At 41.8% G+C, this 23,643-nt stretch overlaps 1 protein-coding gene across 1 annotated transcript in view; it reads right to left on the bottom strand.

The window, feature by feature from the left end:
- Positions 1–4,598: 4,598 nt before the first annotated feature.
- The window catches only part of LOC134608448 (complement component receptor 1-like protein), a 35,688-nt gene continuing 16,643 nt past the window's right edge, over positions 4,599–23,643 (bottom strand). Inside the window, exons 4-6 of the mRNA XM_063451261.1 lie at positions 20,791–20,994; positions 9,375–9,599; positions 4,599–4,764 (exon numbers count right to left, since the gene is read on the bottom strand). Of these exons, the coding sequence (XP_063307331.1) occupies positions 4,754–4,764; positions 9,375–9,599; positions 20,791–20,994 (440 nt within the window). The 3' untranslated portion in view covers positions 4,599–4,753. The remainder of the gene's footprint in view (positions 4,765–9,374; positions 9,600–20,790; positions 20,995–23,643) is intronic.

Below are 23,643 nucleotides of genomic sequence, written 5' to 3'. Positions count from 1 at the left end.
ATTTGTAAACGGATTATCTGATGTAATCCTAGACGAGGTGGCTACTAGAGAGCTCCCTGAAAATTTGGAGGATTTAATTTCTTTTATTTCTCGTATTGACGAACGTTTAAGAGAGAGACAGAACACTCGTGATAATATTCGTAGACCTTCCTTTAAACTAGCGCCTTTATTTCAAAGTCCTCAAACCACTATCCCAGTTTTTTCTGAACCTATGCAAATAGGCAATACTCGCCTCTCAGAAGAGGAGAGACAGTACAGAAGAAAGGAGGGATTGTGTATGTATTGTGGAGTAAGAGGGCACCTTCGCCTAAATTGTCCTAATCGTCCGGGAAACGCTCGCACCTAAGTTTCTCTAGAGGACAGGCCTTGGGTGTTTCTATTTTGTCCTCTATACACAATTATAAAGATCACAGGCTTCTACTACCGGTTTCTTTAGCATGGGAGAAGGGAGTAATAAAGACTATGGCATTGATAGACTCCGGAGCTGCTGAGAGCTTTATCGACCAAGTTTTTGTTTCTAAACACTCTATCCCATCTCAGCTAAGAGATACTCCCTTGGCCGTTGAGGCCATAGATGGTAGACCATTATCTGAACCTGTGATTTCTCATGAGACTATACCTGTTATTTTGACTGTTGGTATCTTACACGAGGAGGATATATCCCTTATGCTTATCTCTTCCCCTTCTGTTCCTATAGTTCTGGGGTATCCATGGTTAAAGAAACATAACCCTATTATTGATTGGGAGCTAGGGGAGATAACTTCATGGGGTCAGGGTTGCCAGGACAGGTGTTTACAGAAAGTCTCACCACTTTGCGTAGGTAATACACCGGTTAACTCCACCCAGTCTACAGACTTACAAATACCGTCTCGATACATAGATTTAAAGGCAGTCTTTGACAAGAAGAATGCTGATACTTTACCTCCACACAGGTCCTTTGATTGCAAGATTAATCTCCTACCTGGTACTATGCCTCCGAGGGGCAATGTATATCCTTTATCCACTAAGGAGAACTTAGTCTTAGAGGAGTATATCCGTGAGAATCTAGACAAGGGATTCATTAGGAGATCATCCTCGCCTGCCGGGGCCGGGTTTTTTTTTGTGAATAAAAAGGATGGCACGTTAAGGCCTTGCATTGATTACCGAGGTCTGAATAAAATAACTATCAGAAATGCATACCCAATTCCCTTGATTACTGAGCTCTTTGATCGTTTAAAGGGTTCCAAGATTTTCACCAAGTTAGATCTCAGAGGGGCGTATAACTTGGTGAGAATTCAGCAGGGAGACGAGTGGAAAACAGCGTTCAATACTCGATATGGGCACTATGAGTACACGGTAATGCCTTTTGGGCTCTGTAATGCACCGGCAGTATTTCAGGATCTGATCAATGAAGTTCTTAGGGAATTTCAACAGGATTGTGTTATTGTATATTTAGATGATATACTAATACACTCTAGAGAAATTGAGACCCACCACAGACAAGTCAGAAGGGTATTGCGCAAACTCCTACAACATGGGTTGTACTGCAAATTGGAGAAATGTAGTTTTGATCAATCTCAGATAAACTTTCTTGGTTACGTGATTTCTGGGGAAGGCTTAAAAATGGATCCGGATAAACTCCAGTCTATTTTAGATTGGCCATTACCTAGGGGTCTCAAGGCCATTCAGAGGTTTATTGGATTCTCCAATTATTATAGGCGCTTCATTAAAGGATACTCTTCCATTATTGCTCCTATTACTAATATGACCAGACAGGGGGCTGACACTAAGACTTGGTCTACTGAAGCTCTCGTTGCCTTCAAGACACTTAAGGAACTTTTTGCTTCTGTACCAATTTTAGTTCACCCCGATACAACTTTACCTTTCCTACTCGAGGTAGACGCCTCAGAGACAGGTATAGGTGCCATCTTGTCTCAAAGGTTAGGCGTGGATAAACCATTACATCCATGTGGTTTTTTTTCCAAGAAACTATCTGGGACTGAAAGCAGATATGATATTGGTGACAGGGAACTACTAGCTGTTATCATGGCCTTAAAGGAGTGGAGACATTTATTGGAGGGGACCTTGCATCCTGTTACTATTCTGACGGATCACAAGAACTTGTCTTATATTGGGGAGGCCAAGCGCTTATCCGCCAGACAAGCTCGTTGGTCCTTGTTCCTCACCCATTTCAATTACGTGCTCACTTATAGACCTGGTTCTAAGAACTCTAAGGCCGATGCTTTGTCTCGCCAACATGAACCTTCTACTATATCTGAGACGGTTTTCTCTTCTATAGTTCCCAAGTGCAATATTATCGCCAACACTAGCCTCAGGATTCATTCTCCGTTGCTTGCCGAGATTATGAAGCTACAACATCTGGCTCCTAGTCAGAGTCCTGAGTCACGGTATTTTGTTCCTGCTGAACTTCCAACTAGAACTGCTACAATGCTTTCACAATAGTAAGGTGGCTGGGCATCCTGGCATTCGTAAGACATGTTCCTTAATAGCCAAAGATTTCTGGTGGCCCACCTTACGTAAAGATATTAGGGATTTCGTCGAAGCATGTGAGGTCTGTATGAAGACTAAACGACCTCAGACGCTTCCATGTGGGCTTTTGCATCCCTTGGAAATTCCCGAGAAACCATGGACCTGTTTGGCTATGGACTTCATTGTCGATTTACCTGTTTCTAAAAAACAGACTGTGATTCTCACGGTGGTTGACAGGTTTACTAAGATGGCTCATTTCGTGCCCTTACCTAAACTTCCATCTTCCCCTGAATTGGCTGAGATATTCGCTAAAGAGATATTTCGTTTACATGGGATACCTTCCGAAATTGTTTCTGATAGAGGTTCCCAATTTGTTTCCCGTTTTTGGAAGTCATTCTGCTCTCAAATGGGTATCGAATTGAATTTCTCTTCTGCCTATCATCCCCAGTCTAACAGAGCTGCTGAACGCACTAATCAAAAGATCGAACAATATTTGCGTTGTTTCGTTTCCGAACACCAGGACGATTGGGTTGGTCTGATTCCTTGGGCAGAGTTCGCACACAACAATCTCGTTTGTGATTCTACTCGTTCTAGCCCCTTTTTCATGAATTATGGCTTTCATCCCTCCATTCTTCCCTCGGTTTCTCCTTCCCAGGGAGTACCGTCGGTTGATGTTCATGTTGCCAATCTGAGGAAGTTGTGGGATCAGACTCGACAAATTCTTCTGCATAATTCCATGTTGTTCAAGAAACACGCTGATAAACATAGAAGGGCGGCTCCAGTCTTTGTTCCAGGGGACAGGGTATGGTTGAGTACCAAAAACATTCACTTGAAGGTTCCTTCTATGAAATTCGCTCCTCGTTACATTGGACCTTACAGGGTCCTGACTCGAATTAACCCAGTTGCGTATCGTCTGGCTCTTCCATCTGCCTTACGCATTCCTAACTCCTTTCATGTTTCCTTGTTAAAACCCCTAATATGTAACAAGTTTTCCTCCACTGCATCCTCTCCTCGCTCTGTTCAGGTTGAGGGACAAGAGGAGTATGAAATCAATTCCATCATCGATTCTCGTATCTCCCGGGGGAGGTTACAATATTTGGTTGATTGGAAGGGATATGGTCCTGAGGAGAGGTCTTGGATACCTCAGGAGGATGTGCATGCGCCTCGCCTCCGCAGGGCTTTTCACTCCCGTTTTCCATCTCGTCCCGGTTCCTTCCGCCCGGTGGGCGTTTCTGAGGGGGGGGGGTACTGTCAGGGTACCTGCTGTCTCTACCTCTGTGGAGGTGAGACACTTGGACGTTCTTCCTCGCAAAAGGGTTGAATCACTCGTTCCTCGCGGTTCCCTCGGTCGTTTACACGCCGGCCGCGAGGGATCCACTTCCTTTTATGATGCGGCGTTCAGTAGCCGACGTCATGACGACAACCCAACCCGATCTGTCAATCAAGTCCCAAGCACGAATGAGGATTCGTCGGGGGCGTGATTACCTGTTTAGAATCAGGGTATAAAAGAGGGCTTTCTACGTTTGTTCATTGCCCTGTCGTGGTTCTAGCTTGTCTAGTCACTCAGTGCTCTTGTATTCTGTTAGTTTCTTTGGTTTTGACCCGGCTTGTCTGTTCTACCTCGTTTACCTCTATTACCCTTTGACTCGGCTTGTCTCTCGTTTACCTGCTCTCTCGTTCCCTCGACCTCGGCTTGTTTTTAGACCATTCTTTACTACTACTTACGTTAGTCCGGCCATTCTAAGGTACGGTATACGTACCCTGTACCTGTTTGTACTCTGCGTGTTGGATCCCTGTCCCGATCCTGACATGATGTCAGCCAAGGAGGCAGATCAGGGGCAGATCCAGCAGTAGCAGAATGGAATAAAGGTAAGATGTTACTATATTTAGGGTGGTAACAGGGGCTAGATGGTGTTTTTAACAGTATAGGGTCAAGAATTCCTGACCCTATAGTGTTTCTTTAATAATCCAGTTAGTGGAGCATCAAGACAACCATATTCTGGGCTGCCTGCAAATTTTGAGAGTCTTACTCCAGGACAAAATATGTGAATCATGGGACAGCAACAGAATTTATTAAGTCATAATATTCAACCAGCCACAGGAGTGAAAAAATAAGCCTTACAAATTACTGATTTTCACAATAGCCCTTTTAATCAGATTTGTTGTATTGAATATATCCCAAGGTACTCTGTTAAAATATCTCTGCAGTACGGTCAGACATTAGAGCTCTCTTCATTATGTTGAATATAAAATTGTTCATTATTCCGTTACATCAATGTGAGTTTCAGTTCTTGGCTAAAACCAAATATAAAAAGTCAGCATTAGTCACAGAACAAAAAAAAACAAAAAAAATCATTGTTAAATACGTATTTTGTTGTAAATTAGACTGGATTAATTGTAATTGATATGTCCAAAATGATATACATTAATATATTTTCATAAATGGCATTTTAAAATAACTATTTTATTTAATAAATATTTGAATAACTCATCAAGGCCCATGATTATGGCAAATTCCTTCCAATAATTACCACCTGTCATGTTATTGGAGATTACGGGGTTAAATAAGTGTGTAAATGTGCACATTAAAACCCATAACTGATTGTAATAAGAACTATTACCCTATGGTTTTGGCTATTACTAGAGTCTTAGCTAAATTCCTAGTAACCCATGCCTCCCACATTTGGAAAATAGAGCTAACAGTTTACTCCTTATATAATAGGTAAGACACGATCAGGATTATTCACTGTGAGAATTGTTTGGAATACCAATGAATTTTAAAGGGACACTATAGACACCAAAACAACTTCAGCTTAATGAGGCAGTTTGGTGTATATGCAGTTTCACTGCTGAATGCTCTGCCACTTAAGAGTTAAATCACCTGGTTTATGCAATCCTAGTCACACCTCCCTGTGTCTGACTTGCACCGCCTTCCTAAACACTTCCTGTAAAGATGGATCTAATGTTTATACTTGCTTTATTGCAAATTCTGTTTAATGTGTAATTTCTTGTCTCCTGCTCTGTTAATAGCCTTCTAGACCCTGCATGAGCCTTCTGTGTGTGATTAAATTATTTTTTTTAGAACAGGAGATAACCAAGGGTGGTGTGGCTAGGGCAGCATGGACAGAAACAAAAATAATTTCACTCCCACATGGCAGAGAATTGAACAGTAAATATACAGGGACAGAATCTATGCACCCAAACTGCTTAATTAAAGAGACACTCCAGACCCCTAAAGCACTCTACCTTGCTGAAAAGTTATGTGGTGAATAGCTCAATCCTTTTTTTCATTTTGCTAAAAGTGCAAATTTAAAAATGGACACTTTTAGGAATTAACCTGGTTACACCCCATGACTTTTAATCAGACAACATATTCTTTAACTTCCTGGTTTTGTTAGGTCATTGGAGCTAAACTCAAGAGGCAGGAATTGCTCAGAGCACCTGCCTTGCAAATACTTTTAGTTGAGCTGCATTGGGAAGTATGTGATTGGGCTACTACAGAAAGTTTGGGCTGGTTAGAAAGGGGAGGTTTGAAAAGGCAGCAGATAAGACAACTGCAGCTTTTATAAGCTGTTTTAGATTTCCTCCCAATTACAAAAATTCATAATTAACATAATTAAATGCATGCAAGTTTTCATTTGGGGTATGTCAACTAAGCAGTGATTTTCACTTATTTTGCATTTGGGCAGTGGAGTGCCCCTTTAAGCTAAAGTTGTTTTGATGTCTATAGTATCCCTTTAAAAATAGTTAAAATGAAAACATCCTCCAAATTAGCTTTGTTTCCAGTTGAGCAATGTTAGACTTAATATTGACATTTATTTAAATTCACTATGAATTCATACTATTCTCACTGTAGTAAATAGTCATGTAATTTTTTTTTCAATGTTATTATTAAAAATAAGCATACAATGTTATTCCTAACAGCCAGCAGATATTTGCGTCCAAAAATTACCAACTAGTTTCCATGTTTTATGGACTACTGGGACTAATGACTCTACTCATTGAGAAGCCTCTTAATCTCAGCCATGAGTGCAGGTGATGAGGGTGTAGGGCAGGGATAAAGCTGCTGCAGCCGGGAAAGAGGAAGCAGGAGCCAAGGAGGACAGGAAGGATTGAGCCCTGTGGATGCTCACAGGCTCACTGGCACCTGTATAAGTATTCAGGTGACTGTCACATCAGTTAGCTCAGGGCAGCTAAAGGAAGGAGGAAGAAAACCTGTCTGGCTGGCTGACTGATTGACAGACAGGGAGGTGTTTTGTAACAGATGTATAAATAAAAGTGCCTATTTTTCAATAAAATGGTTTACTTCATAGACATAAAACATTTCAACTAACTGAAATACTGTGTGTGTGTTGTGTTATCCTTTAACAAGAATATGTGGCTCGATCGGTAAGCTGGTACAATAACGTACCAGTTTGTCTACAGATGGGTGTCATCAACTAATTCTAAAGAGGAGGAAAATAACTCGGCAAAATGTATGCAACAACTAGAAACAAAAATTCCTATAGAGAATACGTTTAAAATCCAAACTTTACTGATTTTTAAACCTCAATGCATCATTCTATTAAATGGTATGCACATATAGTGTTGGACAAAGCAATTTGTGACAAATATCGCAGAACAAAAATATAATAAAGTAAATGTTAGTGATAGGACGAGTGGGTTATATTGGATAGAAGCTGTCATCTGGGGATTCTGCTGTCGAAGGACAGCTTGGTCAAATTCATCAGGAGTTTAATAGATACACATTGAACCAGACAAATTGGAATATCTGGATATGCATACCTTACCAACGAACCTCAACTGAGTAAAGAAAGATTGATCAATCAAATTAGTCCAGAGGGAGTTAATTATATACACCGTGGACTGGACTAATACAGGTTTACAGTTATGGGGATTATTGGAGAGGATACAATGTACGTTAGGTACATCATTTAGTAACAGAATGTGTTTATATATGGCAGATACAGTGTGTATCAATTAGCACTGCATGGAATTTATAGCTGCTATCCTATATAACCTACTCTTCCAATCACCAACATCCACTTTCTTATTTTTTGTGGGATATTTATCACAAATTGTTTCGTCCAGCACTATATATGTCTATATATTTTTAGTCTTCTGACATTTGTTTTTTTTAAATCAATAAAGTTTAAATGTTCTCCTTATTCTTTATTTACATTTTTGGACTTTAGGTCTAATAATTTATATCTGTAGTTGCTGTATAAATTATTCTTAGGGTTATTTCCCTCCTCTTGAGAATGCGATGACACCTACGGTATCTGTAGGCAATTTATTAGTCTAATAATCTCTATTTCTAGTTGTTGTGTAATGTGCTAGAATTATGTGAGACCACTTAAAAGGATATCACAACAAGACATCCGACACTGCACAATGACCCGAATAGCTGAATACTTAGTAGGTTTGTTTGAAAGGTTACTCTTATCCTTTAGAAAAAAAATTTATTTTCTTTTTTTTTTTTTTTTTTTTTACAGTTAATATGCCATATTATGCCCTATTCATTGGATCCTCCCTAAACTAAGCAATAAAACATGCAAATAAAGTCGTTGTTTTTTTTGTAACTTATCTGGAATCCAGCAGCGGGCGAAGCTCCCTACGCTGCCTTCCACGCCTTTTCCAACACGGAAGAGCTTTTGATTGGACCATTTCGCCAGCTCAGAGCACATGCTCAGAGCAAACTGATTACATCTATCGCTGTGCATGCATGTCATTTTTGCACAAATTTTATATTGGGCAGCCAGGAACAGAACTGTAGTGAAAGATGGGGTAGGAGCCACACTTTAGGCCTTTACCCGGCATGATTGGGGTCCTGGTGATCGTATATATAGTAATAAATATAGATTCCAAAAGAGAGCCAGCACTCAAGGACTTGTATGAAAAATATGAAGGCTTTTAATCCAAACAGTCAACGTTTCAGTTCACCATAGTGAACTTTCCTCAGGATATAAGCCTTCATATTTTTCATACAAGTCCTTGAGTGCTGGCTCTCTTTTGGAAACTATATTTTCGTGCAGTTGAGCACCGGGCCATTTAAAGGAGGAAAGCTGGAGTTCAAAACTTCTACTAAATAGTGATAAATATATATATATAGATATAGCGTAGATTGGATTAGCCGTAATAGTCCAGTACACAAGATGCCAAAATACCAGAGTATTGCAGTATGCAATATGCAATGATACCTTTTTTATTGGACTTCTGAAGAAGAGAGGGAAAACTCTTGAAAGCTTGTCTTTGAAATATTATGTTAGTCCAATAAAAGGTATCATTGCATACTGCAATACTCTGGTATTTTGGCATTATATATATATATATATATATATATATATATATAAAAATTAGTTTTACCTATGGAGCACAGATCAGATTGGCATGCACATTTACATGTTCTTCATGTTTATCTTTGAATTACAAGATAACTTTCACTTTCAGTGCCGTAGGGGCCCGCAGCACATTGCAGCATGAAAAGGTCCATTTGACCTTAAAGCTGGTCTCACTAGGTGTAGCATTTACGTCAGAAAAGCTGGTTGCAAATAGTTTGACAACCTTCCTTTGGGCCACTGAGCACTGGTTGCAGCTTTCAGTGGAGCTTGAAGCTCCCTCTAGGAGGCCCAGCTCATTGGCGAGAGCTTCAGCACTGCCAGGCTTAGCTCAGTGCTTTAACTAATGGCTTCACTGGAAGATCCACCCAGGATCCGGCAGGTACCAGGTAAGTTGTCAAACTATTCTAAAATAGTTTGACTATTTACACTGAAAAAACACCAGGGTATTCCTGGTACCATAACCACTACAATGTGCTATAATTCCCTGCTTGATTGTCACCTTACCACAACACACTGTTATCACAATAATATAATAAATACATAATATAGTAGTAAATAACTCACCTGGAACACAAACTGGGAGTTGTGGAGTCCATATATACCTTGCTTTAAGGTATTTATAATCACACTCACTAGTTTCACTTCCTTTAATTATAAAGCCAGGATCACACATTATCTGAATTGTGTCACCATCTGAAAATGCATGACCATCTATTTCAGGAATATATTCCTTGTTATTCTTAAGGATAACTTGTCCATTGGAAATAACTGGGGAACTGCAACCTAAAGCTAGAACAAAACAAATATCACTGTGTATTATATTTTACACCATGACAGGAGGCTTCATATTTTACATTATACTCTTTTACTAAACGCCAGCAGCAAACAGATCTTACACTAAAGAAAGAACAAAGATCAGCACAGTATACAAGGGCACCTCCTCTTTCTTTGATGCTCCTGCATGCAACAGGTCAGAGTATTGATTATCTCGATCATTATTTTATTGCTTATATTTCTTGATTTGATTGTATTAGTGCTGTTTTTATACCTTATCTGTGCCCCCTCCTGTCTACCCTCTGTTTTCGACTGTATTTCTCCCCCTCAGATAGGGGCCTTTCAGGCCTCCTGCTCCGTATTCCTGTTTTACCTCGCTTCAGTTAGGATGAACTTGCTTTCCCACAGGTGAGTCCTGTTGGGGTTATCCAACCTGCGGGGTTTACAGCAGGCACGCTAACTCTCTACTTTTAGAATTGGATATTTCTAAAGACTGTTGTGTTCTGAAGACAATCCAAAGCTATGTCGTGGAGTTTCATTCACCACAGCCTCCTCCTCCCCTCGCAGGGTCCTCATTGACAAAAAGATCTCCATGCTTTCCCTAAGGGTGGAAGAGGTCAATGGTGGCTTCTTCAGCAACATTTTCCTGGTGCGGAACAAGACCGGAGACTACCGACCTGTCATCAATTTCCATTTTTTTTGGCAGGGGCATCCCTGACAATTCACTTATCTTGCATTCGGTCTCAGTTCTGCTCCATGGTGCTTCACAAAGCTTCTTTAACCTTTTGTTTCTCTTCTGCTGTCCAAGAGCATTTGATGCCTTAATTACCTGGCCAATTTACTGATTTTATGCGATTCTGCTTCTCAGCTGAGGTCTCAGATGGCATTTACTGTTCACTTTCTTGAATCTTTAGGTTTTGTGGTGAACAAGGAAAAAAAATCAGCGCTCTCTCCATTGCAGGTTATACAGTTTCTGTAATATCGCCCGCGGGTCGCACTTACCTTTGGCGCAATCCCACGTGGCGGTCTGGTGTACAGATGGCTGCACAGTCTCAGTTGGTTGCGCTCGCGGCCAGCATGACGTATGACGTCTGCCTCTGCGCATATAAAATATTTAAAGGGACAGTAGGTCCTATAATAGATAAACACAAAAAAATGTACAAGTGTATATATGGCGCCAACAGTGAAATATATAAAATATACAATGTTAGGTAGTGGCACCTTATTAGTGAATTCAGCTCTAAAACACTAAATAGAAAATATCAAACCAAGAAATAAAGTGTGCTGTGCCTTTAAAATCGTACCATACATTATCATGCAATTCAGATAACCAAATATCTGCAGAAAAAAGTGCTTAAATCCTGTGCAAATATTTTATCAAAAAAGTGCTTTAGTTTACAGTGCAATAACCTATCACATGTATGTGTAAACAGTCAATTAAAGTGCTTATTGTGCCAATACACTGTGACAATATAAAAATATTATATGAGGAATTCAACATGAAAGATAAAACACATATAGTGTAATATTGTTTAAACACCAAATACATATAGAGAACCAGTTATGTGCATAGCACTCACAAAAAAGGAGCAGGTAAAAAACTGCTCAGACTATATGCACCTTGAATATATATCCCAGCCTTGTATGCAGGAAAACAATGAACAACCAAACTCCAATGTGAACAAACTTTATTCTTTATCCCCTTAACGCCGTTACGGCGTTCTATGCCGTCCCCATTTAAATGGGCTTTAAAGCCGTTGCGGGGGCATAGAACGTCGTAACGGCTTTCAGCCCCTGGAGCCTCCAACTACTCACCTCTGCCGCGATCCTCTTCTGGAGGACTGCCTGACAGCCCAGTTAGCCCTCCCATGGCAAATCATGGCCCCCTATAGATGGCTGTGGATCTGCCAGCAGGGAGACTGTCTGGGCTGTCAGATAGTCCCTCTGCTGGTGGGAGGTGTAAAAAAAAATGTATTAAACATGTTTTAAAATAAAATACATTTGTGTGTGTGTGTGTGTGTGAATATATATATATATATATATATATATATATATATAATATATACATACACACACTGTGTGATCACGGTAATTGGCCACAGGGGGAGTGCGATCTGCAGGGGGATCCTGCCAACAGGCTGACACATAGTAACTCTGATCGCAGTGACAAGCTGTCACTGCGATCAGACTTAGCAGATCGCGGTCACTGACTAAAAGTCCTCCTCAGTAATCCCAGTAGCCTGCACTTCTGGATTCCCATGTAGTAGCGTTCGTACTCAATGTAGCGTAATTGCGTGCTTACGTTACTACATACGGCGTGATTACACGTTTTGCCACTACTGGCTTCCTCAGATCACATCCTCCGCCTGTGTCCATCGTAATTTAAAGCAGCCCAGTGGGTGTGCCTCAGTTCATAAGTCCGATATTCTAAGTATTTGGTCATGTTATTTAAACACATTGTGCATATATTGGTCCTTTGAACGAGCCTCAAATTATAAGTCTGATATTCAGAGCATTTAATTGGTTATGTTGTTTAAAACCACATTGTGCATATATTAGAACTCTACTTTGAATATGTTCCTTTCATGGAACAAACAAGGAAAAAATAATTAACCCCTTAAGGACACAGCTTCAAAAGGTTGTCTTACCCTTAAGGACAAAAGCCATTTTTGCATTTTTTGCTGTTTGTGTTCAAACGCAATTTGCATCTCTGTCATTTTTTGCACCAACACATATTATATACAGTTTTTTAGAGGGCAAACAGCTTTAATTTGATGTCACATATACATAGCCAAGATCTCATAAATTATAAAGAATGCCAAAAAAAATGGGGGTAAAAAGTAATTAAAAATAAATTCATTTATGTGTCATGATTTATAGAGTACATAATATGTATAGGATTTCAGCTTATTTTGAAAGTTACAGGCCACAAAATACAAGGACTAAAATACAATTTTAATGTGAAACAATTTTAGAAGTTGGTATGTTTGTCTTGTAGGTTTAGTAGCCATCAAAGAAAACAAAATTGCCACACAAAGATATATATTTATATAAAGTAGACATCACAGGCTATTTACCTAAGGTTAGTTTGACACTTTTTACATAGCCATTTCATCGCCATTCTCTGCTAAATATTGGAGAAAAATTGTGTTTTTTCTCTATTTTGGCATATACACATATAACAAGGTTTTTGTAATGTGTATTCCGTCAAGCTGGTGTGTGCTATTCCTGCACAGAACCCCATATTTTGTTCAGCTACATCTGCTTAGTATAACGATACCCCGATTGCATGCCTTTGGCACTATTCTGTAAAGCTACAATGCCATATAAGAGACAATGCTATTTCAGTTTCTATAGTTAGAATTTTCGTAGATGGATTTGACAGGCCTATGTCTCATTTTAGGGTATTATAGCAGTGTGACTGTTCAAATAACCCCACAAAGGGCTTTCATTTGATAAAGCAGACACCCCAGGGTATCTTATATGGCCTTAACTTGTCACCATTTTTTCACCAATTTATGTCAATGTTTGTGGTGAGGGAAAAAAATGCATTTTTACATATATGTTGCATTTTTGCTCAGTATTTCTTACACTTGATATGTACCACTGTCATAAAACCCCCCAAATTATGCTCAGTTACATCTTCTGAGTAAAACAATATGCCCAATGTATGAACTAGACACTTTTTTGTGAAGTTACAGTGCTGTAAAAGAGAAGTGACAAGTTAAGGTTTTTAAGTGTGAATTTTCATGGAGGGTTTTTATGCGTCTATGTCCCACTTTAGAGCACTTGAGCAGGCTACATATTCCAACTACACCATAGAGGCATACCATTTCTTAAAGAAGACATCCCAGGGTATTTCAAAAGGCATATTTTGTACCTTAGCGTGGGATCATTTTTCCGCTAGCTTGTACCAAGTGTAGTGGCATAAGCGTTTTTTCTTCCTTTTTGACACACAAAGTGAGTTTGCACAGTATATTTTGCAAACCTTATGTGTGCCACGACTGTATAATACTTCATATGTTGCTCAGCTATGTCGACTGAGTACAGCAATACCCCCGTATGTACCTTTGCCAGATATATGTGGATGTTGAAGGAGCACATTTGAGACGCAGCCATTCAGTTTGTTTCTAACTTTGAAGTTTTACGGTGTGTCCATGTTCCATTTCGGAGTAGTTTAGCTGGTTGGTTATTCAAACTTCTCCACAAACACATACTATTTATTAAAGAATACACGCTGGGGTAATTCAAAAGGCATATTTTGAACTTTAGCGTGGGATCATTTTTTTTCTCTGGTTTGTTCCAGGTGTAGTGGACATTTTTTTTTACTTTAAAAGAACACTATAGTCACCTAAATTACTTTAGCTAAATAAAGCAATTTTAGTGTATAGATCATTCCCCTGCAATTTCACTGCTCAATTCACTGTCATTTAGGAGTTAAATCACTTTGTTTCTGTTTATGCAGCCCTAGCCACACCTCCCCTGGCTATGATTGACAGAGCATTTCAAACAGATGTAATTTACCTTAAATAATTGTATCTCAATCTCTAAATTGAACTTTAATCACAAACAGGAGGCTCTTGCAGGGTCTAGCAAGCTATTAACATAGCAGGGGATAAGAAAATCTTAATTAAACAGAACTTGCAATAAAGAAAGCCTTAAATAGGGCTCTCTTTACAGGAAGTGTTTATGTAAGGCTGTGCAAGTCACATGCAGGGAGGTGTGACTAGGGTTCATAAATAGTGATGTCGTGAACTGCCTGCCGAACCGTTCGCGAACTGTCCGCCTGGCTAACAATAGCGTGTTCGCGGCGGACGAACATACGCGATTTCCGGTCCGCCCCCTATTTGTCATCATTGAGTGAACTTTGGCCCGGAAGCAGACACATCCTGGGAGGGAGGGTCTGCTGCTGATTGGCTGGAATGTGTCTGCTGACTGTGAGGTTCCGGGCCAAAGTTCACTCAATGATGACGAATAGGGGGCGGACCGGAAATTGCGTATGTTCGTTCGCCGCGAACACGCTATTGTTAGCCGGCGGACAGTTCGCGAACGGTTCGGCAGGAAGTTCGCGACATCTCTAGTTGTTGGTGTAAATAATTTGCTTGTCATCTATATTTTTGTATGCACCGTGACTATTTTTTTGCTCATAATAAATATTCCTTTATTAAGTTCTGCCTTTGTCTGGTAAAGGATCACGTTACCTGAAGAGACTAATTGGTATTTTTGCAATTCCTTAAATATTGTGCGAATTTGTATTTAGTGGGTTTTAATTATTGATTTACCTGGGGCACCAAGGCACCCCATTTATAAATTGTCTTGGCGGTGGCAGCGTTAAAATAGTAGTAGTTATATTATTATGTTTAAGTGTGGGTGGTGTTATGTCATTATTTCCCATCTAGTGCAGACAAATAGTGTACTTTAACCCTTTCACCACCACAACTACGTCATGCACACTCTTGAAGTAGGGTGCGTTCGTGACAGCCTAGTCTTGAGTAAAAATAAAGTTTTGTGTGTTATTTTCCTTGGGAATGGCGTGTCCTGTCTGATTTGCTTAGGGATTCCAGTAACAGAGTTGTTGTGGCTGTTTTCTGGCTGCACTGAACCCAGGGACATGTTAAGAGAGAGCTAGTCATGAGAGCCACAACGGCCTTTGTAAAGGCATTAGTTTGTGGCAGCACAAATAGACGTTTCCAGATACTTGCCTGGTAGAGGAACAGAAAAGGCAAAGACAGAGGGGAAGATACCTGCCTGGAAGAAGAGAGATGCAGCATGGTCCGGTGGAAGAGGTCCTCGGCAATTCCAGTCAAGCTTCAGCAACTGGTTTTGAAGCGCTCCAGAGTCCCCTGGTAGCAGCAAGGAAGCTGACCTGGTGGATGAACTTAGTACAGAAGCTCAGTCATCAAAAGAAGTAGCATTTTTAAGAATATTTGAAATTTTGCAACTTGGGTCACATAAATGTAATGGATCCCCTATACTCCGGCGAGTATATCCGCTGTAGTTCTCACAAACCCAGTGAAGCAGTGATTATAGGTACTAATTCCTGAAACATCAGCCTAGACTTGAAGTGTAGAAACAAATGTGTTTAACCCCTTAAGGACAGCAGCATAGTACATCCCAGCCGTCCTGGGGACTTGCCTGCTCGCTGGCGATCCCACGCCGGCGATCGCGATGGGGGGACTTGCCTGGCATCCCAGGGAGTCCCCCTGCGTCTGATCCGGCCCTCCTGGGCCATGTGATCGCAAGATCCTTGCGAGGACCTCACGTTAACACGGACGGAATAGCCGTCCATAACAGTGCCAGCAGGGGGAGTGTCTGGAATGACAGGTAGTCCCCCTGCTGCCTGTAATAAAGTAAAATAAAGTTTTAAAAAGTTTACAATTAAATAATATATACTTGTGTGTGTATATATATATATATATATATATATATATATATATATATATATATATATATATATATATATATATATGTATATATAATCTAAGTGTGTGTATAAATATATATATATATATATATATATATATATACACATATATACATACATACACATATACACACACACTTACACATACACGGTCTAAGTATATTTAAATATTAATATACATTAATATCAAAATACACGTAGAATACACGTAAAAATGAAAAATAAAAAAATAAGTCATTAAAAAATATATATGTGAAATTTTGTTATATCAAAATACACCTAGAACGGAATTTTTTATATATATATATATATATATATATATATATATATCCCTATATGTAAATAAAAATAATTAGAAAAAATATATATGTATGTATATGTGTATATGTGTGTGTATATAGTTAAGATCCCAATGAAAGTTTATGCCTCCTGCTAAGACGTTCCATATCAGATGGTGGTGCTGGTTGTTGTGGCGTGCTGACAAAGCTTTTCCACATTTCGGCCATTCTAACCCTGCCTTCTGAGGTGTTGGCGGTGCCCCAGCTGCGTTGGCGACCTCTTCCTTCACCTTGTGCTTCCACTGAGCCCCCGGTGTCAGTTGGGAATGCCCTCAGCAGCGCGTCTACCAGCAGTTGTTGCGCAGGCACTGCAGCATGTAGTTGCTCATGTGTGCCAGGCTGCCCAGAGGCAAGCTGTCCTCTGTGGTAGGTGTATTGTCTGTTTCCTCCATATCCCCCCAGCCACACTCCAGTGATGCCCACGAGCTGCGTTGGGTGCCACCCTGCTGTGAACACGGTTCCTCCTCATCCTCAAGAACTGTGCCTTGGCTGGACAATTGTGTACCTGGCCTATGCTGGTGCAGGAACCCACCCTCCAAGCCACTGGTGAATGACTGACCGGATAACCGTGGAAATTACCTCTCTTCCTCCTACTCTTCCTCCTGTGCCACATCCTCTTCCATCAAGCGTTTTTTCAAGGAGACATAGAAGCGGGATAGCAAGGCTGAGAACGGCGTCATCGGCACTGGCCATGTTGGTGGAGTACTCGAAACAGTGCAAAATGGCACACAGGTCTTGCATGGAGGCCCACTCATTGATGGTGAAGTGGTGCTGTTCCGAAGAGCGACTGACTAGTGCGTACTGCAGCTGAAATTCCACTATCGCCTGCTGCTGCTCGCACAGTCTCTCCAGCATGTACAAGGGGGAGTTCCACCTTGTGGGCACGTCGCATATGAGGCAGTGAGCGGGAAGGCCGAAGTTACGCTGCAGCGCAGACAGGCGAGCAGCAGCAGGGTGAGAACGCCGAAAGCGCGCACAGACGGCCCGCACTTTCTGCAGCAGCTCTGATATATCTGGGTAGTTTTTCAGGAATTTCTGCACCACCAAATTCAGCACATGCGCCAGGCAAGGGATGTGCGTCAAACCAGCTAGGCCCAGAGCTGCTACGAGATTTCGCCCATTATCACACACCACCAGGCCGGGCTTAAGGCTCAGTGGCAACAACCACTCATCAGTCTGTTGTTCCATGCCCGTCCACAGCTCCTGCGGAGTGTGAGTTTTTTTCCCCAAACATATGAGTTTTAAAACAGCCTGCTGTCGTTTCCCCCTGGCTGTGCTGAAGTTGGTAGTGAAGGTGTTACACTGACCGGATGAGGTGGTGGTTTGACTCTCAGATATGAAGTGCACCACAGGCCACAAATGTACTATTTAGCACAAAAAAGTTAGATTTTTTTAAACCAACAATGTAACAGTAGTATTTAAGGGTTTGATTGGACTGCAAGAAATGCAGTACACAAATGTACTATTTAGCACCCAAAAAATTGCAGTATTTAAAAATGCCTAGATGTTGCCCACTGAGCTACCAGAACAGGATTAAAGTAATGTGCCTGGCTCACATGCAGTTGCAAGTGCACTGCACTCTCTGTGGCACAGGGCTCAGGGCAGGGTACAAAAATGTTGTATAGCACCCACAAAAATAATCGCTGTAGTTTGCAGATTAAACACCAGAATTCTTTCCTAATCTGTCCCTCACAGCTGCAGCCTCCTCTCCCTACACTAATAAGAGCTCATGTGACGTGCGGCACTATGTGACTCCAGCTTATATATAGAGCCTGGGTCACATGCTGCACTGGCTAATCACAGCCATGCCATTACTAGGCATGGCTGTGATGGCTTCTAAGGGCACACCAGTCAAACGCTTGTTGATTGGCTGGCATGCAGCCTTTCAGAATGCGCCATTAAATCGCCGAACACCGAACTCCAACCCGAACATACACTGAAATGTCCGTGTTCGGATCCGGGGTCCAAAAACTGTAATGTTCGGTACAAACCCGAACTTTCCAGTTTGGGTTCGCTCAACTCTAACCAAGACTATGGAGTATGAGAAAAAGTGAAGATCAACAGTGTTAAAAGCAGCAGAAAGGTTTAAGGAGAATTAGGACAGAATAGTGACCACAAGATTTAGCAACGATTAAATCATTAGACACTTTGGTCACAGCCGTTTCAACAGACTGACAAGACTCACTCGAGATAGGGCGGTAGCTGGATGGGGAGTTAGGTTCAAGGTTGGGCTTTTTCAGAATCGGGGTTACAGTTGCATGTTTAAAGGGTGAAGGAAAAATTCCAGAGGAGAGGGAGAGGTTGAAAAGTAGTGAAAAGCAGAGCAATAGAAGGAGACAGAGTGCAGATGAGATACGAGGGAATAGGATCAATGGAACAGGTTGTGGGGCAGAAGGACTGGAGCAGAGACCACTTCCACTGTAGCAGGTGTGAATGAGCGTAGAACAGCAGAGGGAGTGGGGTTGGGGGAGCTATTGGTTGGAGACAGAGAAAGATGAGAGATTGTGTTGTATGTATTAGTCAGTGTGCAAGTATGGATAAAGGTTTTAGGTAATTTGTGTGTGTGTGTATGAATGTATGTATTAGACAGTTTGTGTTAATGTGTGTGTATATATATTATTTTCTGAAATCGGGGGCAATTGCAGTTCAGACAGCAGCAGGCCTGATATTACCGTCACACAGGCGCTGCCCTGAAGACGCTCTCTCACAGCCCAAGTCAGGCCTGACAGCCGGGACTGTCGCAGAGCAGTCTGAGACTCAGGTAAAAGCTCAGGGCAAGTGCTACCATCAGGTGGCCACCTTAGGCCATAAAGCCATGGGGGAGCAATATCTAGACTCTGGGTGACCGGCAGGAGGAGAGCGCACAGCCAGTCACTTCATGTAGTATAGCTGAGCCGACTGGTCCAAGGTAGAGAATCTTTATTCTCTACATGGTCTAAAAGAAAGTTCTAAGTGAGAGAACTGAACTGTTGGTCCAGGTAGAGGAAAAATAAGCTCCTCTACTGCGATCTGCTTGACCACACTACATAAACTGAAGTAAATAGGTGTGCAAGGGAAGAAGGGAGGAGGGTACACAAAAGAGCCTGGGGAAGGGGACAATAACACAGAGAGGGGGATGGGACAATGATATACAGAAGGGCTGGGGAAGGGGACAATAATACACAGAGGGGCTGGAGAAGGGGACCACGACACAGAGAGGGGCTGGGAAAGGGCACCATATGGAGGCATTATGACAGCACTTGCAAGCTACATAAAGTGAATCAGCTGATCATTAAGTTTAATTTTAGTTTTATGTATCATCATATAACATTGTATGAGGGCGTGTTTTAGTGGGCATGGTTTTGGGCATTTCATCCTTGGACACAGGCAACAAGATTTCTTGGGCCGGTTGTTTGTTTATCAAAATGTCCTACCCACGTCACTTCCGTGAGGGGTATCATCTGTCCCTTGTGCTGAACATGCACGCTAGCACTCATAATTGGCTTGAAAACCTGATGGAGGCTGGGAGCATGTGCGAGACCAGTGCATACTCCCATTGATGAGAAATCAGCTGGACTGGGAACTCCTTCACAGCAAAGTCCTGGAAGGTTTTACACTTACATTATAGTTCGTGCATTCACTAAGCACAGGACATGGGACATTTAGGGTTAATGTTGGGGTTAAAATTAGGAGGCATTTTTTTATTTAGAGATTAGTGTACCAAGGGAAAAACATTAAAATTAGAATTATGTCAAGGGTTATTTGCTTTTTACCCCAAAGGGTCAGGGTAAGGAGCGAGAGAGGTTAAATTTGTTTATTTAACCCTCACTTAACCGTAAATGTCCCATTTGCCTGTGCTGTAGTAAATGTACTAACTTAAATTGTCAGTGTGAAGCAAGCATTACTTACTTTCCAGCACCTTGTTCCCAGAGTTCCCAGTCCAGCTGATGCCTCATCATCGGCATACTCCCAGCCTCCCTCATATTTCCCTACCCCAACAGGAGTGCTAGCGTGCATGTGCAGCACAGGGGACAGATGTGGGTAGAGAAGTTTTACGGGGTAGGGGGTTTTGATAGAACACCAGCCCAGAGAATTCGGAGGGATCACTTTATTTCAGACTTCACAAATAATGGAAATATTTCAGAGCCATACATGAATAACATATGCGTTGTAAATACCAGACATTGTGTACTTTTTGTCTTTTGTGTATTTACACCTCTAATTGACATTTTTGATGCTATAGCTTCCTTTATCTACCTGGAAATATAAAATAAAAGTACAGTTCATATATAAATTGGGATAGTGGTGATGGACAAGTAAACAGAAGAAAAATATTCAAATAAAGCAATGTTTTGAAAGAAATTAAGCTGTAAACCTGATAGAAAATCTTGATTTGCACAAGAATATATTAAGTTCTCTATTAATACCTATATATTTGTGTTCACAAAAAAGAATGCACACTTACATTTCTCACAGATAGGCACAGCAGGACTCCACATGAAATCAGATCCACAGGTTATTTTATAGTCTCCTTTTAAGGAATACCAAGTATTACATTTCATTTGTATGGTATCCCCCACATTATATCCTTTTTCCAAAGTATCATGGAAGGATGTTGGGGTTCCAGTGGTATATCCATTAATCAATGTAGGTTCTTTACAGTAGGCAGCTGAAAAGAGCAGAAAATTTATTTTTTAAAAAAAAGTGTGTGTATATGTATATATATATATATATAGCGCTTATATAATCTTTAACAGCTGTTTGTGATTGGTTTTATAATTGGGATTTGTATTGGCAATTATCATTGGCATTCTCAGTGATGTAAATCCTCTATACTTTGTGACACCAGATGTACTCAATATCAGATAAGCAAACATAGTCAAAGACAAAATACATAGATCTGCCTCTAAAGATCAGAAAAGTCAAGGGACAACTGGAATCAGTTATGATGACAAGAAACATGAATTCAACAGTAAGCTAAATAGATGAAACATACTGCTCTGACAAGAGTCTGCAGGGTTTTTGCTAAATAGAGAATTTAAGGTAAATTCAAATTGAACTTCAAATTTAAGGCCAGGGAAGAGAAACTGGAAGCATAGCTGACAGAATTTTTCTATTACGGTTTGTCCATTTTGACCTCAACCCCTTAAGGACACATGATGGAAATATTCCGTCATGATTCCCTTTTATTACAGAACGTGTGTCCTTAAGGAGACACTACGCATTCAGACCACTTAATATCAATAATAGGACACAGGATGTAGGTTAATCCTCGGAATGAAACCTGTGGACCAGAGGGTTACATGCAGATACCATACTCATCCTCTTGTAAGAGGTGTTATTGTATAGGTAAATTTACACTATAGCACCGAGACCACTTAATCTCATTGAAGTGGTCTGGGTCCAGAGCCCCTGTTCCCTTAACCCTGTAAGTAAAAACATTGCAGTTTTAGAGAATGTTTATATTACAGGACTAAGACTGCCTCTATTGGCTTTCTATCAGACAGCCACTAAATGCACTTTCTGCTGCTTCATATAGTATAAGGTCCTCAGCGCTAGAATCAGGTAAGTGTTTTAAACTCCTTCATTGCTGGGGAGGGGAGGGGGTGGGAGTAGTGGGATACTATAGTGTTAAGAACACAGTTTTGTATTGCTAACATTCTAGTGTTCCTTTAAGCGTTGCTACTTTAAAGTCTTGGTATGAACCTTTCCATTCTCTTTGTTTTGTTTTAGTTCCCTTTGTATTCGATTCATTTAACCCTTGCAGAGCTGTTGAGCAGACAGCCTGTAGTATCTGCATTCAGGACCAAGGGAGAGTGCACAGCTTAGCGGACAAGGGCACATGTATGAGTGTGGGAATGAATGAATTATGATTGGCTGTTTATGTGTGGGAGTGTTGGATGTGAGGAAGTAGGCGGTGAAAAAGTAAGCTGACATCAGTTCCACTTGGGATCCGGGCCAGCAACAGTTTGAAATTCCTCCTGTTGTTTGGACCTGTTGGTGATTTCGGCCTGTGACATGGATGTTGAGGCCATCCGTTCAGCCCTCAGGGCTGAAGCAGCAGTGGACGGTGGACGGCAGCTCTGCCTACTCCAGCCCCAGCCGTCTGGCGGTGCGGTCTCCCCTACCCGCGGTGTGGCTCCCCCTGTTTCCATTCCCGCAGCAATCCTCCCTGGGTGGCCGCGCTAGCGCGGGTCAGCTCACCCACCCTCTGGCTCGTCTGAGCTCACGTGCCCCTCCTCGAGCCCAGTATGGGAGTCGCAGCCCGGGCCAGATTTAGCAACAGGTCCATGCACATGAGCCACATGGCGCGTGGCATGCATCTCCTGCAGTTTCCCTTTTTCTTCTGCTACCCCTCCTCCTCTTTTCTCTCCCTCCCCTGCTCAGCTACACCTGTCTGGACTGTTCCTGAGGCCCCCTCCTCTCCCTGTCCTTACCTGTTTTGGCAGCCTCTTGATCTGGGGTGTGGGCTCACTGACTCTCCACTACTTCGTCAGGCTAAGGGTACAGTTGCCGGATCTGTCCAGCAGTTGGCGTCTGGAGCTCCTGTGAGCATAAGAACCACAGTGCAGTCTCAGGATTCCATTTCCCAGGTGTCTGCTCCGACTTCCAGGGGCGCCACCAGGTTGGAAATTAGGACTAAGTGGGTTTATGTCGGAATTGCGGGGTGTCCTTTCTCAGTGGGAGCGGGGTGCGCTGATGCAGGGGCCCCAGGGGTTGGATAGTCAGCTGCGCTCTGTGTGGTAACTTCTGTCCCCGTGGCGGGTTCACAGGCAGGTGGGGTGGTAAGCTTGGTTCCCAGAGTGGCAGTTGGTTGCGGGTTGGCGGCCCCCTTGGTGGGTTGGCGGCCCCCTCGATGGTGAGCAACCCTGGGGATTTAGAGGATCCAATGGGTGTTGTGGACGTGGCATAAGGGGCGCCGTATATCTGCTGGTTGGGCGCCCTGGGTTTGCATCTGAAGCCGAAAATTAGGGAAAAAATCTGGAAAGGGGAATTTGTCGAGATATTTTCACTGTTGCCCTTGGAGGACAGTCCTCCTCTGGGGTACAAGAATGGGAAAGAGTCTGATAAAGATAAGGAAAAATGTTGCTATGGGAAGATTCCCAAGTCTTTCGGCGCCATTTTGGCCAGCGTGATTGGGGAGAAGGCATTGTTCTGTTATCAGGACACCATATGGAACGCTTGTCATACTTATGGTGGCCAGGGTTGGTGGCTATATGACGAGCAATTTTGTCGACGGCTCGAGGTTCGCCCCTCTATATTGTGGTATTAGATGGACATTGGCCTCTGGCTCTCCATCATGACTCGCCTGGTGGCG

Source organism: Pelobates fuscus, chromosome 1 (genome assembly GCF_036172605.1).
Source record: "Pelobates fuscus isolate aPelFus1 chromosome 1, aPelFus1.pri, whole genome shotgun sequence".
Lineage (NCBI taxonomy): Eukaryota > Metazoa > Chordata > Amphibia > Anura > Pelobatidae > Pelobates > Pelobates fuscus.
This window is presented reverse-complemented; position numbering and strand designations above follow the sequence as displayed.